At 46.8% G+C, this 16,107-nt stretch overlaps 1 protein-coding gene and 1 pseudogene across 2 annotated transcripts in view; both read left to right on the plus strand.

Annotated features, from left to right (window-relative positions):
- Positions 1-16,107, plus strand: part of LOC124595593 (alpha-(1,3)-fucosyltransferase 7-like) — a 333,813-nt gene that overhangs the window by 315,156 nt on the left and 2,550 nt on the right. For both annotated transcript variants that reach the window (XM_047134393.1, XM_047134392.1), the window contains exon 6: positions 6,677-6,837. In XM_047134393.1, the coding sequence (XP_046990349.1) occupies positions 6,677-6,837 (161 nt within the window). The remainder of the gene's footprint in view (positions 1-6,676; positions 6,838-16,107) is intronic.
- Positions 4,167-4,284, plus strand: LOC124596984 (annotated as a pseudogene).

Below are 16,107 nucleotides of genomic sequence, written 5' to 3' on the forward strand. Positions count from 1 at the left end.
TCTGTATCCTTTCAAGGAAAAGGAGGAGGTGGGGGAATGGAATGAGGTCGTACAGGATCTGCGTGGGGGAGGGTAGACGGATGCGATAGGCGAGGCGGAGAGCATGGCATTCAAGGATCTGAAGGGCTTTGTAAAAGGTAGGGGGGCGGAGATCCAGGCAGGATGGGCGTAACAGAGGATAGGGCGGATGATAGATTTATAGGTGTGGAGGATGGTGGAGGGGTCCAGATCCCACGTACGACCGGAAAGGAGCTTGAGGAGAGCGTGCCTTGGCTTGGATTGTCCGGAGATGGGGGGTCCAGGAGAGGCGATGGTCGAGGGTGACGTACAGGTACTTAAGGGTGGGGGTGAGGGCGATAGGACGGCCATAGATGGTTAGATAGAAATCAAGGAGGCGGAAGGAAGGGGTGGTTTTGCCTACAATGATCGCCTGGGTTTAGGAGGGATTGACCTTGAACAACCACTGGTTGCACCAAGCAGTGAACCGGTCAAGATGGGATTGGAGAAGGTGTTGGGAATGCTGCAGGGTGGGGGCGAGGGCAAGGAAGGCGGTGTCATCGGCAAACTGGAGAAGGTGGACGGGAGGTGACGGCGGCGGCATGTCCGTCGTATACAAAAGGTACAGAAGGGGGGAGAGGACGGAGCCTTGGGGCACACCGGCGGAGGGAAAAAAGGTGTAGGAATCCGTGTTATGGATGGTGACGTAGGAAGGACAGTGGGAGAGAAGGGCCCCGATCAGACGGACGTAGTTAATGGGAAGAGCAAAGGTTTGGAGCTTGAAGAGGAGATCGGAATACCATACGCGGTCATAGGCATGTTCGAGGTCCAGGGAGAGGAAGATTGCGGAGCGACGGGAATTTAGCTGTTCAGAAAGGAGATGAGTGAGGTGAAGGAGAAGATCATCGAAAGAGAATGACGGCCAAAAGCCACACTAGGTAACGGGAAGGAGGCGGTGCTGGCGGAGATGCTGGTGGATGCATCGGGTGAGGATGGATTCCAGGACCTTGCTGAAGACCAAGGTAAGGCTGATGGGATGGTAGGAGGAGACAGCGGACGGCGGTTTGCTGGGTTTAAGGAACATCAGGATATGGGAGGTTTTCCACAGGTCGGGGTAGTAGCCAGTGGACAGGACTACATTGTAGAGCCTGGCCAGGGTGGAGCGGAAAGAGACAGGAGCTTCATGAACGTGGCGGTAGGTGACACGATTGTGACCAGGAGCAGTGTTGCGTTTTGTACGGAGTGTAGCAATGAGATCCTGTGTAGTGATACGGGCTTTGAGTTCCGTGTGTGCAATGTTGTCCAAGTACTGGAAACCAGGTGCGAGGGGAGGGACAGAGGTGTCAGTTCGATTGCGGACATCCCGGAAGAGGGAGTAATCGAAATGGGGATCGTTGGGGATGGAAAAGACATTGGAGGGTTAGGAGGTAAAGTGATTGGCCTTACTAAGGGTGTCAGGGAAGGGGTGATCATCATGGAGAACCGAATAGTAGGGGAAGGGTTTAGTTCCAGTAAGGCAACGGAAGGCTGACCAGAACTTGGACGAGTTTATAGGTAGGGTAGCATTTAAACGGGTGCATGTCTGTCGCAAGTCCCGGCGTTTCTTAGCTGCGAGCAAGTTGCGGATGTGTTGCTGGAGTTGCCGGTGGCGTCGTAGTGTGTCCGAGTCACGCGTGTGGAGGAAGGCATGGTAGAGGCGGCAGGATTCACGGAGGAGGAGGATGGCCTGTGGGGGTAAGGTAGGACGGTGGGGGTGGATGGCGACAGTAGGGACGTGGGCCTCCACGGCGTCAGACAAGGTCTGCTGGAGGAGGAGGTGGCATGGGTAACATCGTCAGAGTGGTGGTAGGTGAAGGGGTGGCCTTCGACCTGGGTGGAGAGGGTATCCCGGTAGGCATTCCAGTTGGCACGGGAATAATCATGGATGTACTTCAGGGGAGAGTCATTATGAGGGTCGGGGCAGGGGCGACGACCGTCTGAAATGGTGAGGAGGACAGGGAGATGGTCGCTACCAATAGGGTCCAGGACATCCACCGCTATGCAGCCAAGGAGGTTGGGGGAGGAGAGGATGACATCGGGAGTGGAGTTGGATTTGGGGCGGGTGTGCTGGGGAATGGGGATGAGGTCGCCTTGGCGGTGGAGAGGAACCAATGCCACCGCCGTAACTGGGTGGCGGAACGACTATGGATGTTGAGGTCGGCGGCGATCACGTAGGAGGAGAAGGTACGACCAATGTGGCAGAGGAAGTCGAAAGGAATAGGGGCATTAGGGCGGACATAGATGGTGGCGCAGGTAACGGTAAGGCCAGGGAAGAAGAGACTAAGGATCAGGTGTTCGGTGGGGTCGGGAAGCAGAGGTTGGAGCCGAACCGGGATCTGGCGGTGGTCACCAATGGCAACTCCACCACATGCAATCGGGTGGAGAAGGTAGGGCGAAGTGTGGATGGTGTGGTGGGGTTGGAGGAAGGTTTCATTGAGGAGGAAGGCATCCACACAGTGGGTTGCAAGGGTGTGCATGAAGAGGTTCTTGTTGGCGGGAGGGGAACGGATGTTGTTGAACAGGATACGGTGCTGTCGCGCCATGACAGGGATTTAGATGAGGGTGTCAAGACGGGAGAAGGTGAAATGGGCCGGGTTGTGGGAGTAGGTGGCATACATTTTTACGTGGAAGACGGAATGGGCGGCGAGGGAGACCTGTTGGAGGGTGTGAGGGCGCTGGAAGGGGTGGACGTTTTGCAGGACAATGGTGAGGAATCTGATGATGTCCTCAGTGGTAGGGGGAGGGACGAAGGAAATTGCCAGGAGGGGTGGGGGCGTCCAGAGGGCGGACAAGGATGGTGAGTTCAGGAGTGGTCGGAGGGGGTCAGGCTTTACAGTTTTGGGAGTAAGCTGGCCGAACTCCGTCGGCACTTATATACGGTTGCGCTTATTGTCCGTCACTTCCAACAACCTCTTCCCATCTGCAAAATGCTGTGTGCCTCAACAATGAAGTGATAGCATGTAGGGGGACGACATACTGAACCCTCTACTTAACACTACACATCACCTTAGCTCCCACATTAATTCGATTCCCTTAATACCCATGTGCTCTGGTATCAGCAGAACAACGTCTCCTTTTCATGTAGCCGGTGAAGGGCGTCCAGGGTACTATTTGACCACGTTATCTGCTGGGTAAAATCGTTATAGAGGGTCAAAGGATCAGGAATTTCGTAGTATGAACACACCTCCAGCCGGCCGGATTGGCCGAGCGATTCTACGCGCTACGGTCGCAGGTTCGAATCCTGCCTCGGGCATGGATGTGTGTGATGTCCTTAGGTTAGTTAGGTTTCAGTAGTTCTGAGTTCTAGGGGACTGATGACCTCAGACGTTAAGTCCCACAGTGCTCAGAGGCATTTGAACCATTTTTGAACACACCTGCAGTGCCCTCAAGACTGCATACACAGATGCTAGCCAGACCTGCAGATAGCAGAGTTGTATTTGACCACGAAAAGCACTCGTGCGATGCTCAATAAGTTGCAGGTGTCAGGAGCATTCAGAACAGTGTTACATGTAGTTGTGAGTACATTACGTCGAAGCTCAGTTCATTCGAACATGGGCTAATTGCTCATATTGTGGGTACTTCCGTCGGCCCCTCCCGACAGAGGTTCGAGTCCTCCCTTGGGCATGGGTGTGTGTGTTGTTCTTAGCATAAGTTAGTTTAAGTAGTGTGTAAGTCTAGGGACCGATGACCTCAGCAGTTTGGTCCCTTAGAAATTCACACACATTTGAACATTTGGCTACTTCCGTAACCAAAGTAGCCGAAGTGTTTCGTGTTTAGATTTATATGACATATAGGGAAACCAGAAAAACGTCATCTGCTAAGTCACAACGTGGGCGACAGTGTGTGTTGAGTGATCATGACGGGCGATTATTGAAGAGGATTAGGACGTAAAATAAGAGGACAACAGCTGCAAAAGTCACTGTATAACTGAAAATCGCACTTGCGAACCCTTTCAGCGCCAAAATAACACCACGTTTCCGCAGTAGTGATGATGTGTTTCAGTACGATAGGACCCCTGTTCACACAGTCCACATGGTGCAGGACTGGTTTTGTGAGTGAGGATGAATTGGAAAATCTCCCCTGGTCACCACTGCACCAGATATAAATTTTATTGAGCCTTTGTGGTCTAAGGCAAGGGCCTTGCCACAGTGGATACACCGGTTCCCGTCAGATCATTGAAGTTAAGCGCTGTCGGGCGTGGTCGGCACTTGGATGGGCGACCATCCGGGCCGCCATGCGCTGTTGCCATTTTTCGGGGTGCACTCTGCCTCATCATGCCAATTGATGAGTACCGGCTCCGGTCAAAGAACACCATCATAAATACCGGGAGAGCGGTGTGCTGACCACACGCCCCTCCTATCCGCATCCTTAACTGAGGATGACACGGCGGTCGGTTGGTCCCGATGGGCCACTTGTGGCCTGAAGACGGAGTGCCTTGCTTTGTGGTCTACTTTGGAGAGAATGGTGCGTGATCGCTGTCCTTCACCATCATCGTTAGCTGAACTGGCCACTATTTTACGGAAAAATGGTATAAGATTCTCTGAAAACCACACTGGCATTGTATTTATCTATTGCGAGACGACTGAAAAATGCTTTGAATGCAACTGGTATTCCTACAACATATTAGTCATGGTAATGTGTTGTATTTTTCGTTCAAAATGGCTCTGAGCACTGTGGGACTTAACTTCTGAGGTCATCGGTCCCCTAGAACTTAGAACTACTTAAACCTAGCTAACCTAAGGACATCACATACACCCATGCCCGAGGCAGGATTCGAACCTGCGACCGTATCGGTCGCGCGGTTCCAGACTGTAGCGCCTAGAATCTCTCGGCCACCCCGGCCGGCTATTTTTCGTATTCCCGTGCTTTTGTCCACCACCTGTAATTCTACATCGTATGCAGTGAATTCCTTAGGAAACTGGATCTTGAGGAGACAGTCACCAAAAACGACAGAGCAGACAGCGAAGCTGTACTGCCAGTCAGTTAAACTGTTAGTATATCTATACAAGGCGGTTAGAAACAGTGTGAAAAGCTCATAAGTGTGCTGCAGTGTAGGTGGTGCTAATAAATGTTAAGAAAAAATTTCGGACGTTGCGCCTTTTCCGGGTTAATTAGCATTTAAGTTACTCAATCAGGCTATTGCACGCTGAAATTGAAGCGGCCCCAAACGGATTTTTCGTTTGGTTTGCTAAAACTGAACAAGAGGATCGATCCAAAATTGGATAAGAAACGGTAGTAAGGATCGAAACTGGCCCAAAGGCTGAGTAGTCTCATCGACAATCGTGTGCACTTTGAGAACAACTGACACTAATTATATCTTGCGGGCCGCTTACATTTGCGCGTAACAGCCTGGTTGAATTACTTCAATGCTAATTAATTCGGAACCGACGCAACGTATCGAATCTTTGTCTTAACACTCATTTCTCATCACAGCCTTCCCTGCAACACTCTTACAAGCTTTCCAGGCTGTTTATGATCACCTTGTGTAGTTGCGGTGGTGATATAAAGTTTCATAAAACTTTATATAAAGAACATGTGCCGGTGTCCAATATCTCCTCTGACTCATTAAATCAAAAATTTCTCTGGATTTCTTCAGTAACCACGGTGGCAGTCGATCCAAACTTGGGTTTGGAGTTGTACTTGTGCCACACAAAGTAACTAGCTTGTAATCTACGCAGCTCCCTAATATCAGACGATTTGAGAAATATCTGAAATAGTTAGGCGATCAACGGTATGATGCGTCGGTCAATTTAGAACATAAAGCATGTCATAACCCGGATGCACCATAATAAGTGGCTGCCAGATGGCAAGTGGCGGCTCCACAACCTCAGCATAGAGAGTGGCTATGGGATTCGTCTTGCAAATTCCTGTGGTCAAGTTGACCTCCTCATCGTTGATAGTGTCATTTATCTTTAGCTAAGAATGTGTCGTTAATCCACACACTGCGCACAAATTGTGCAGCCAGGATCTCACGAATACCTTAACTTCTAACAAATGCTCAAGGGAAAGATTGGAGACGAGCAAGCCGGCTGTGGTGGCCGAGCGGTTCTAGGCGCTTCAGTCTGGAACCGCGCGACCGCTACGGTCGCAGGTTCGGATCCTGCCTCGGGCATGGATGTGTGTGATGTCCTTAGGTTAGTTAGGTGTACGTAGTTCTAAGTTCTAGGGGACTGATGACCTCGGATGTTAAGTCCCATAGTGCACAGAACCATTTGAACCATTTTTTGAAGACGAGCAAAGACTCATCCTGCAATGAAATCTAGATGATAGGCAGAAGGAAAAGCAAAGAGAAGGGAGTAGGGGAACGTGTTTGCATGCCAAGGGGCTATCTGTGTTTCAGTAACGAAACAGCACTGTTTCATCTTGTATAACGTCTAGCGCCAAATTACAGTTCCCGACTATTTCCATTAGTGCTTCTGCAAGATACCGGCATGAGATGATATTTTCGCATTGATTTTGGAAGTTTTGGGGACCGCAGCTTTGATTATTTTGAAAAATAACCAAACTTGTTTTCCGAATTTTACGGTATGCTTAGAAACATAAAACAGCTACTCCAATGGAGCGCACTGCACCCAGCATTAGCACTAGTCCAAAACAGCGCGCGTCATCATTAAACAGAACCGGCGCCTCTGTGTTGCAGCTGCCCTGGCCACTTCACGAAGGACTGCCCTGCGCTGTCGCAGTACAAGTTCTACTTGTCGTTCGAGAACAGCAATTGCCGCGAGTACGTCACGGAGAAGCTGTGGTGGAACGCCTACCATCACGGTGCGGTGCCCGTCGTTATGGGCGCCTCCCAGCAAGGTACATCTGTCTGTAGTCACAAAATAACTATAAAGCGCGGTACAGACGTCGTAATCACATGTACTGCGGTTTCGTGCTGTTCCGTATAAACGTGGAGCTTGAGAGGACTAACTAAACGAGAACCTATTGATGAATCTAGTTACTTTGTACAAAACAGCGGAAAAATTTATTAATTACTATAAGTTTGATTTTGTTGAAACCCTAGAACAGGTGGAACATGACATTGTTTACTGGTGATCTGCACAGTTGACCATTAAAACTGCAACACCAGCAATGATAGCAAATAACGAAAATTACTTATTGGGCTTATACAATATAGTAGCATGGATACATTATTAAATTTGTATATGGAGGTACAGTGTTCCAAATTGGTACACAGAGCTGCCATCCGTCGGAACAGTAATGGGTCTAATGCGGCTGGGGGTCGATTCGAAATGATCTCGATGACAGATACGGGTATGCTATGCCATGCAGTGTGAGCTCTATGCTATAGTCCATCGGTCATAGTGTCTGGCGGGTGGTGGCTTTCCAGTCTCTCAGCAACCTATCGCCAGACGTTTTCAATAAGTGCGGAATATGCGCTAGCCAGGGAAACACTCGACCAGCTCTGTACCAAGGTAAGTCCAGGCAACACTAGAGTATGCAGTCGTGCGTTATCTTGTTGAAATACTACTCACGGACACATCGACGAAAGATCGCAGCCACTGGTCTAATCACGAACGCAACCTGACAACTTTGTTCTCCTGTGACCCTAAACATACAAATGCGTCTGTCATGGTGTCAAACGCATACCACGATCAGCAATGTGGTTGCATTCTGTGTCCAATGTTGTCGTTTGGTGCTTCAGTACAGGCGTGGCTACCTGCTGCGACGTCACGGGAGCTTGCACCAACGGTTTCTCTGTTGACAATCTGTGGTACTACATACACTGTCGCACTGTTTGTGTGGATACTTGTCTCAAGGCTTGTCACGTGCCTGCACGATCCTGCATGACCAAGCAAACAACACGTCTGTCTTCTCGGTTGCTAGTCGCTTGTTGCCAAGGAGATACTGCATGGTGTTGAATACTGCCCTCTTGAGCTCATTGATTTCATGTTCACAAGACAATCGTATAAGTAAATGGGCCCTGTCCCTCAGCCGGCCGCGGTGGCCGTGCGGTTCTAGGCGCTCCAGTCCGGAGCCGCGCTGCTGCTACGGTCGCAGGTTCGAATCCTGCCTCGGGCATGGGTGTGTGTGATGTCCTTAGGTTAGTTAGGTTTAAGTAGTTCTAAGCTCTAGGGGACTGATGACCACAACAGTTGAGTCCCATAGTGCTCAGAGCCATTTGAACCATTTGAACCTGTCCCTCAAGCAGAAACCATACCACCGTTTGCCTACGTGATTTAGCGAAACTACAGGAATCTCTACACACGGATTAGCATCTGAATAGTCGTCTTACAAACAAGCAGAAATCATTAGCAGTTTGATGTAGAAATAGCTAAAGTTGCAACAATCTGTTTTGTTTTTATTTAAGTGATGACTAGTTTCGGGTTAGCTAGACCCATTTTCACACAGACGAAACTGTATTTTCCGTAGTAAAGTGCATATCAAATTAAGATCGTACATAGACAAAGTCAAGTTTTTCTATGAACAATGTCCTGCCGTTGTTTGCAGACACACTTGACAGTGGCAGGACACTGTTCATAGGAAAACTTGACTTTGTGTAAGTACAGTATTAACGTGCCATGTATGCTATTAAAGAAAATATTGTTTCATCTGTCTGGATGATTTGAAAATGGGTTCAGGTAACCGAGACTAGTCAGCAATTAAACAGAAAAACATAAATCTTGCAACTTCGGCTGATTCCGCATCAAACTGGTTAACACAAGTTGCTGTCCCGTTATTAACTCAGTATGATGGAAATCCATAATCTTTAACAGCGTTTGCTGGAGAAACACGAGAAGAAGTTGCTGGCTTACATTATATGGGACATGTACGATCTATGATTCAACAATAAATAAATTGAGAGAATGAAAGCAAAATAAATCTCTTATCCCGTGGCGGTGTGTGCGCTGTTCTGAAATTACTTTTCAGATTTCAAGTATGTAGCGAATTAGAATTCCAATTGTAAATTAGTTCCCGTAGGCGTTCATTTTACTAGCTATTCTAGCATGACTCACGAGCCCTCTCACAGTTTCCATGTGCCACTATACATTTTCTGTGCCTTTCTGAATTAAAATTATCGTGTATTCCTTCATTGCTGCTCTCAATGAAATGATATGCCAGAGAATGGCAAACTAACAGGCTATTTGGAGAATTCAGACCAGTGAAGTCGTTGCACTCATCGCTTTTCGCAAAGGTCTTGCAAATCCTTCGTCTCGTAGACTGGACAGTGTCCTAATGAAGTTCGGCATGTAGGGGAGTTGCTTGGAGGAAGAGCAAATATTAAGACTGCCCTTGATATGTAGGCGTCACGTTCGTGAGTGTTTCGTAACAGTGCCCTAAATACACGCTCTAGACATTTCACTGCTATGCCACTCACTACCATGGACTTTAATATTCTGATCTCCTTCTATGTAACAAATAAGCCATCACTTCAGTACGGGTTGTGCTCAAATGGGATCTGACTGTTATGTCCATGCAGATAAGTTGGCAATCACCTGTTCTGTGACCACATTGTGTGGTCCAGTAATCTTTTCTATCCGCTGATTCAACACATGCATCACTTCGCGTGTTACGTATGAGGCCGAATTTCACGGTATGACAACAGTCATTTTCCACAGACAGATGCTCCTGCCCCGTTCAGTCTCACTTATCTGCTGATATTCCACCCTTTCGCATGAAAGAGACATTCCAGCATTGCATTCATGCTTTTTCCTTGCATGTCTACTCTGCACTGGCGTAACATTGACCTTCACAGTGCATAAGGGTGGACACTTTATTGCCTATGTATGTGATATCTCTGTGCAGTATTAATCGTTCATAGCCGATTTTTGTTCTACACACGCACTCGAGTAGGCTATTCGAATTTTACCTCTTAGGAGTGCGGGCGTTCCTAAGTATCCCTAAGCTAGCTCGAAGGGAGGTGTTGTTAGTGCAGGCTACCCAAAAATGGCTCTGAGCACTATGGGACTTAACATCTGTGGACATCAGTCCCCTAGAACTTAGAACTACTTAAACCTAACTAACCTAAGGACATCACACACATCCATGCCCGAGGCAGGATTCGAACCTGCGACCGTAGCAGTCCCGCTGTTCCGAACTGAGCGCCTAGAACCGCTAGACCACCGCGGCCGGCACAGGCTACCCACCAGTCGACACTATTACACGCATTCTGCCTATGTGCGCACTAGTTACCCACATGGACACAGCCCACGATTTTAATTGAAGTAGACCCCGGCTGTGAAAGGATACTGCTGTCTATCAGATACTTTCGTCGATTTATTCACATCATTTTGCTCTTATTTATGTCAAGGACCAGCAGTCAATTTTTGCACGAGGCACTGACCGTCTGCAAATCGCTTTGTATTCCGTAACGAATTTCATGCGATGTCACCTCCATGAAGGCGGCTACTTCATCAGCGAACTGCCTCATTTTGGTGGCAGACTTTAATCCGCCTCATCGTTTATGCTGGATCAATTACCGGAAACTTGCACACTTTAATTTCTCGAATGGTTCACGATACCTAAACGAGGTGTAGATGATGGTAAGCACAGAGGCTTGCAATCATGTTTCATTGGAATACTCTTGACTCTTGTGGTAACCGAAATATTGAAGGAAGTACGCTTCTTCTTAAATGGAACCATATATTTTAATAGCATTCGAAAGATCTTGAAAAACTATTACTGTGATACAGCGCTCGTTAAGACTGACGTCGATATTGTTCGCAAAAGTGTTCGAAACATCCGCTAAAGTTGAAAGCCAGGCGGCCGGAGTCGGCTATTGCAGTGCTCTCATGCCAGGCTCCGACGTCATACGCATCAAGAAGATGGACTTAATTTACAAAGATGAAACGTATTTACACTTGTCCCTGCTTTATGCGAGATATATACAGGGTCAGCTACGATAGTTATAAATACAATATACGCTAACTTCCAGAGCATCAGAAGCGAATTATTTAAACCACATCAAATATGTGTACATACCCATGGTCAAGTGGAGATGTTTTATGTAGACAGAGTCCCACTAGGCGGCGTTTACACTACAATAGCAGATTCCGGCGCATTGCTCTTCAATTTTAGCACCTTTCTCCGATGCTTTTGCGAAAAGTTTCACCGCCGACGTTAACGAGCGTTTTACCACCGCATTAGCATTTTCAAGAGCTTACGTTGGCGGTTAAAGTATATCGTTCTATAACAAAGTAAACATACTTGCTCTAATATTCGATTGATACAGGATTTACATGGATCGCTTACCCATGAAACAAAACTTCGTGCTTTTCAGGCCACTTTCGTTTGCCATAAAGCTCGTTTCAGTGTCTTGAATTGTGCACAAAATAAGTTGGATGAAAGTCTTAGGTGACTCGCCCCGAATATATCTTTAACAGTACAGGCCTTATCTACATCTTCATCTATACTCGGCAAGCCATCTTATAATGCGTGGGAGAGAGTAGTTTGTGGTATCACTGTGTTCATCCCCCCAATCCCCCCTTTTCATCTGCTCCAGTCGTGAATCGTGAATCATGTGCGAAAAAAACGATCGCTGGTAGGAATTCGAGTGAGTTCTAACCTGTCTCATTTTACCTTGTTGGTCTTCTAGCGAGACATGCGTAGGAGGAAGTAATTCTAGTAAAGTATGCTCTCGTAATTTTCACAGTAAACTCCACTGTTCTCTTACAGCGTCCGCCGCTGGAGAAGGATGAGCATATCCGTAACGTTTTCGCAAACGAACCTCTGACTAAACGTGCAGTTCTTCTTTGGTTGTTCTCCATTTACTCTATTAATTCTATAACGGGCAAGTCTCAGGACAACAAGTAATACTGAAGTATTAGTCGAACAAGGTCGAATGAAGGGCCTTGTAAGCTACCACCTTCGTGGCTGAACTAAATTTCGTGATGATTCTTGCAATGAATCTCAGTCTGGCTTCTGCCCATCCTGCGATTTGCTTTATACGCTCGTTCCGGTTTCAAATGGTTCAAACGGCTCTCAGCACTATGGGACTTAACATATGAGGTCATCAGTCCTCTAGACTTAGAACTACTTAAACCTAACTAACCTAAGGACATCACACACATCCATGCCCGAGGCAGAATTAGAATCTACGACCGCAGCAGCAGCGCGGTTCCGGACTGAAGCTCCTACAACCGCTCGTCGACAACGGCCGGCCGTTCCGGTTTAAACCGTTCCATTTTCACACTCCCAGATATTTAATGGTTGGCATTGCTTTCAGTACTTGTTCGGAAATCATGTAATCATACAATGATGGGTCATCATTTATGCAAAATTCGCTACATTTGTTTACGTTGAGGATCAAGTGACAATCCATGGACGAAGCTTCGATGTTCTGCTGGCCTTCTTGCATTTCGCTTCAATTTTCCAGCGTTGCGATTTCTCCATTTACAGCAGCACGATCTGCGAACAGCCTCTTAGAACTTCCGACCTTATCCACCAGGTCGTCCATTGTGAACAGTAATTGTCCTATAGCACTCTCTTGGAGTACATCCTTCCCACGCCCGGGTTCCCGGGTTCGATTCCCGGCGGGGTCAGAGATTTTCTCTGCCTTGTGGTGACTGGGTGTTGTGTGCTGTCCTTAGGTTAGTTAGGTTTAAGTAGTTCTAAGTCTAGAGGACTGATGACCTCAGATGTTAAGTCCCATAGTGCTCAGAGCCATTTGAACCATTTTCGGAGTACATCCTCAGTTACCTTTGCGGCAGCAGATTTCGTTAAGAATGGTGTGCTGTGTTTTGTTTGCTAGAAACTTTTCAGTCACGTCAGACTATGATCTGATATACAGTATGCTCGTATGCGTTCACTAGCTGGCAGTGCGGAACTGTATCGAATGGCGCCTGGAAGTCAAGGAACACTGCATCAACATTGGGCGTCCCCAGCTACTTCCTTGTCAGTCTCGTGGGCGAGCAGACCGAACTGGATTTCAGACGACCGTTGTTCGCAGAATCCATGTTAATTTCTTCAGAAGAGTCTTTTAGGATCTTGGAGAGTCATAACATGCGAGTATAAAACGATTTCTAACATTCTAAAACAGTATGTTGAGTGAAACGTCTTCTGCTCAGACCGTTAAGGTTCGTCATTGAAGGATCACGACCGATTTCGCATTCGTAAAATGCAACATCAAGTGTTAAGTACACTGGAAAAGTAACATATTTACTCTTCGGAAAAACCAGTTTTTAAAAATAAACGATCGTAATCAAGTAAGGCACCTAAGAACAGTATCTTTACATTATCTTTCAAATCATTGCAGTATACAGAAAAGACAGCTACAGGAAAATCCGTCGTTCATCGACAAAGCAATAAAAAAGTAAGTCGCTGTAAAGCGGTAGTCCAAGCTAAGAAGATTGGGCTCGAAAAGCAATCTATAAAATAAAGGCATATCTAAGTAACTATGAAAAACAGAAGAAATCGGAAAAACTATAGTTGTCGTAAGAAATATCCGAACAAACGAAGTCCAATAAACGTAGCCTAACTTCAAGTAAAGCCAGAAAGAAAGAAATAAGGCTGAACACATGTTATCCGTAGATTGCTCAGGGAGGTGACACGGCATGAAACTGGCAATGTAACGCTGTCATAACATAGCACTGGAAATAGCTCATGCTCAAAGTTACGTAAGGGCTGAATAGTGTGTCCGACGAGCAGTATGGAAAGTGGCTGTACTGTGTTGCTAAACTAGTCCTCCAATAAGCAAGTGGATGAATATACTGAAATCTAAAGGCAATGCGTAAAGAATATGCCTCTGGAAACACTAAACTACTTATTTAAACAACTGAAATTGCCAAAAGGTTTCTATGGCGTAAATCCACCTGTACATTACGTGTTTCGTCAGAAAATTTTTTCAATGATCGACAAATTTTCAGTTCTTCGAAAATATTAAGTCATTGCCATTGATTTCTCGACGTAAAATCTGAAGATTAGAGGGAAGATACGTAATCGAATGCCCAGTTTCCTGAATTGGGTACTTAAGGCTGATTTGAAGACTGAGTTAATGTGCTTCTTAAAATATATATCAAATTTTCTACAGATTTGAACGCTATAACTTGAACTACACACATCACATGTAATGCTTTATGCTCAAAGAGATTTATAACTTTCATATCTCGACTTTTCCTTTTGTCTGAACCTCTAGCCATTCTTTATAGGAATGAAGTAGGCCGAAGCTTTGTTCTTATAACTCAAACGTTTGCCATTGCTGCCTTGAGATAGCACAGACACTACCTTCACTTCTCATTATGCCTCTGCATTGAGATACGACTTGTTACTAGGTTTTACGAGGGCTTATCAATAAGTGATGCAACACTTTCTTGTGAAAACAGGATGGTTTCATTCAGGATTCCGATAAAACATGTTATTCCCCACTCTTTTGACTACAAAACCCTATTTTTCAACATAAGCTCCGTTCAATGCGATGGCCTTCCACCACCTCACTGGCAGGATCTGTATGCACGCATCGACATCGGAACCAAAGTCTTGCTGCATCAATAACGTCACCATCAACCACGTACTGCTTCCCGAGGAGTGCATCCTTCATTGGGACAAACAGATGGAAGTCGGAAGGTGCGAGATACGGCCCTAGGGTGGATGGCAAAGAACAGTCCAATGAAGTTTTGTGAACTCCTCTAAGCTTCGCAGCCTTGTGTCACGCCTTGCGTTGTCTTGGAGAAGGAGAATTTCGTTTGTATTTCTGTGCCGAATAACACGCCGAAGTCGTTTCTTCATTTTCCTGAGGGTAGCACAGTACACTTCAGAGTTGATAGTTGCACCATGAGGGAGGACATCAAGTAAATAAGCCTGACAGAGTCTCAGAAGACCGTCGCCATGGCTTAGTGGCTAAGGGTGAGACTTTCAACGTTTTCTTCGGAGGAGAGGTGGTGTGGCGCCACTCCATGGATTGCCGTTTTATTTCCGGTTCGAAGTGATGAACCCGTGTTTCATGGCTTCTGACGATGTTCAAGAAAAACTGTCTCGATCAGCCTCATGACGAGCAAGCCATTCCGCGCAGATGGTCCTTCGTTGCTTTTTGGGGCCTTCTGTTGGGCGACGAGGACCCCAGCGAGCATACACTTCTGAGTACGCCAACTGGTGGATGAGTGAGTCATCTCTATCAATAGATGCGTCGAGTTGTGCAGTAAGGTGTTTGACTGTGATCCTCGATCACCCTGAATGAGTGTGTCCACACGTTCCAACATTGCAGGGGGTCGCGGCTGGGTGTTGCCGGCCGGCACGCGGGAGATCGGACAGGTTTGCGCGGCCTTGTTCCGATGATGTGTGTGGCGTCCCCGCACTCCAACCGCGTGCTGATATTGTCGACACCGTAGAGCTGCTACTGCCACAGCTCTCGCAGTGGAGTTGAGACACGATGCGCGATGACGTAGGTCCCCGTTGGTGAACGGGAGACAGAAATGCGAACTCGTACGATGGATGCTTCTTCTGGTTTAAGATTGAATGATTCATTTCCCGGATATGCAGTAGTTGTTAAATCTTATCTCATCCGCAACGTACACACCACCAATTGCGAGGAAACATTGCAATTATCAGTCTTCTCGTACGTTATTGGCTCGTTGCTATGGAGTTGTTGAACCTGTATAAAGCGAGATCCACAGATACTCTTTGATGACGTCTGAGTGAACCTACGCCGTAATGTTGAAAAAAAATGTTCAAAAGTTCTCTTTTCAATTAATGAAGTAGGTATTTTGATATTCAGATTAAATTGTCCCTGCTGGACAGTCGTTGGTTAACTATCATTGATTAAATCACTTGTCGGGTACAGCTAAACTGGTGGCTGTCCGACCTTTGCTTAACGTGATTCGGAAAAATGAAGACCTTCAGTTGAGTAACAATAACTTTATTGCGAGCGCGTATCTTGCGACGCCCGGCATGCATGGACAGATCGGAGCTATAAAATTTGCTTCCGGCCTATACAGAGTATCCTTAATCCTCGGAAAACTTCCGTAATTAGGAGAGGAAACAGTACTCGTCCACACAAGTCAGGAGGCAAGGAACTACTACTCACTCAAAAAAACAAGGAATAATAACAATAAACCGAACGTATATAAAAGATAGAAAACACAGCGCCTCTAGAGGCTGGGCGCGGAACTACACCAACGTCGCGTAAAGTAATTG

This window comes from Schistocerca americana, chromosome 2 (genome assembly GCF_021461395.2).
Source record: "Schistocerca americana isolate TAMUIC-IGC-003095 chromosome 2, iqSchAmer2.1, whole genome shotgun sequence".
NCBI classification, from domain to species: Eukaryota; Metazoa; Arthropoda; class Insecta; order Orthoptera; family Acrididae; genus Schistocerca; species Schistocerca americana.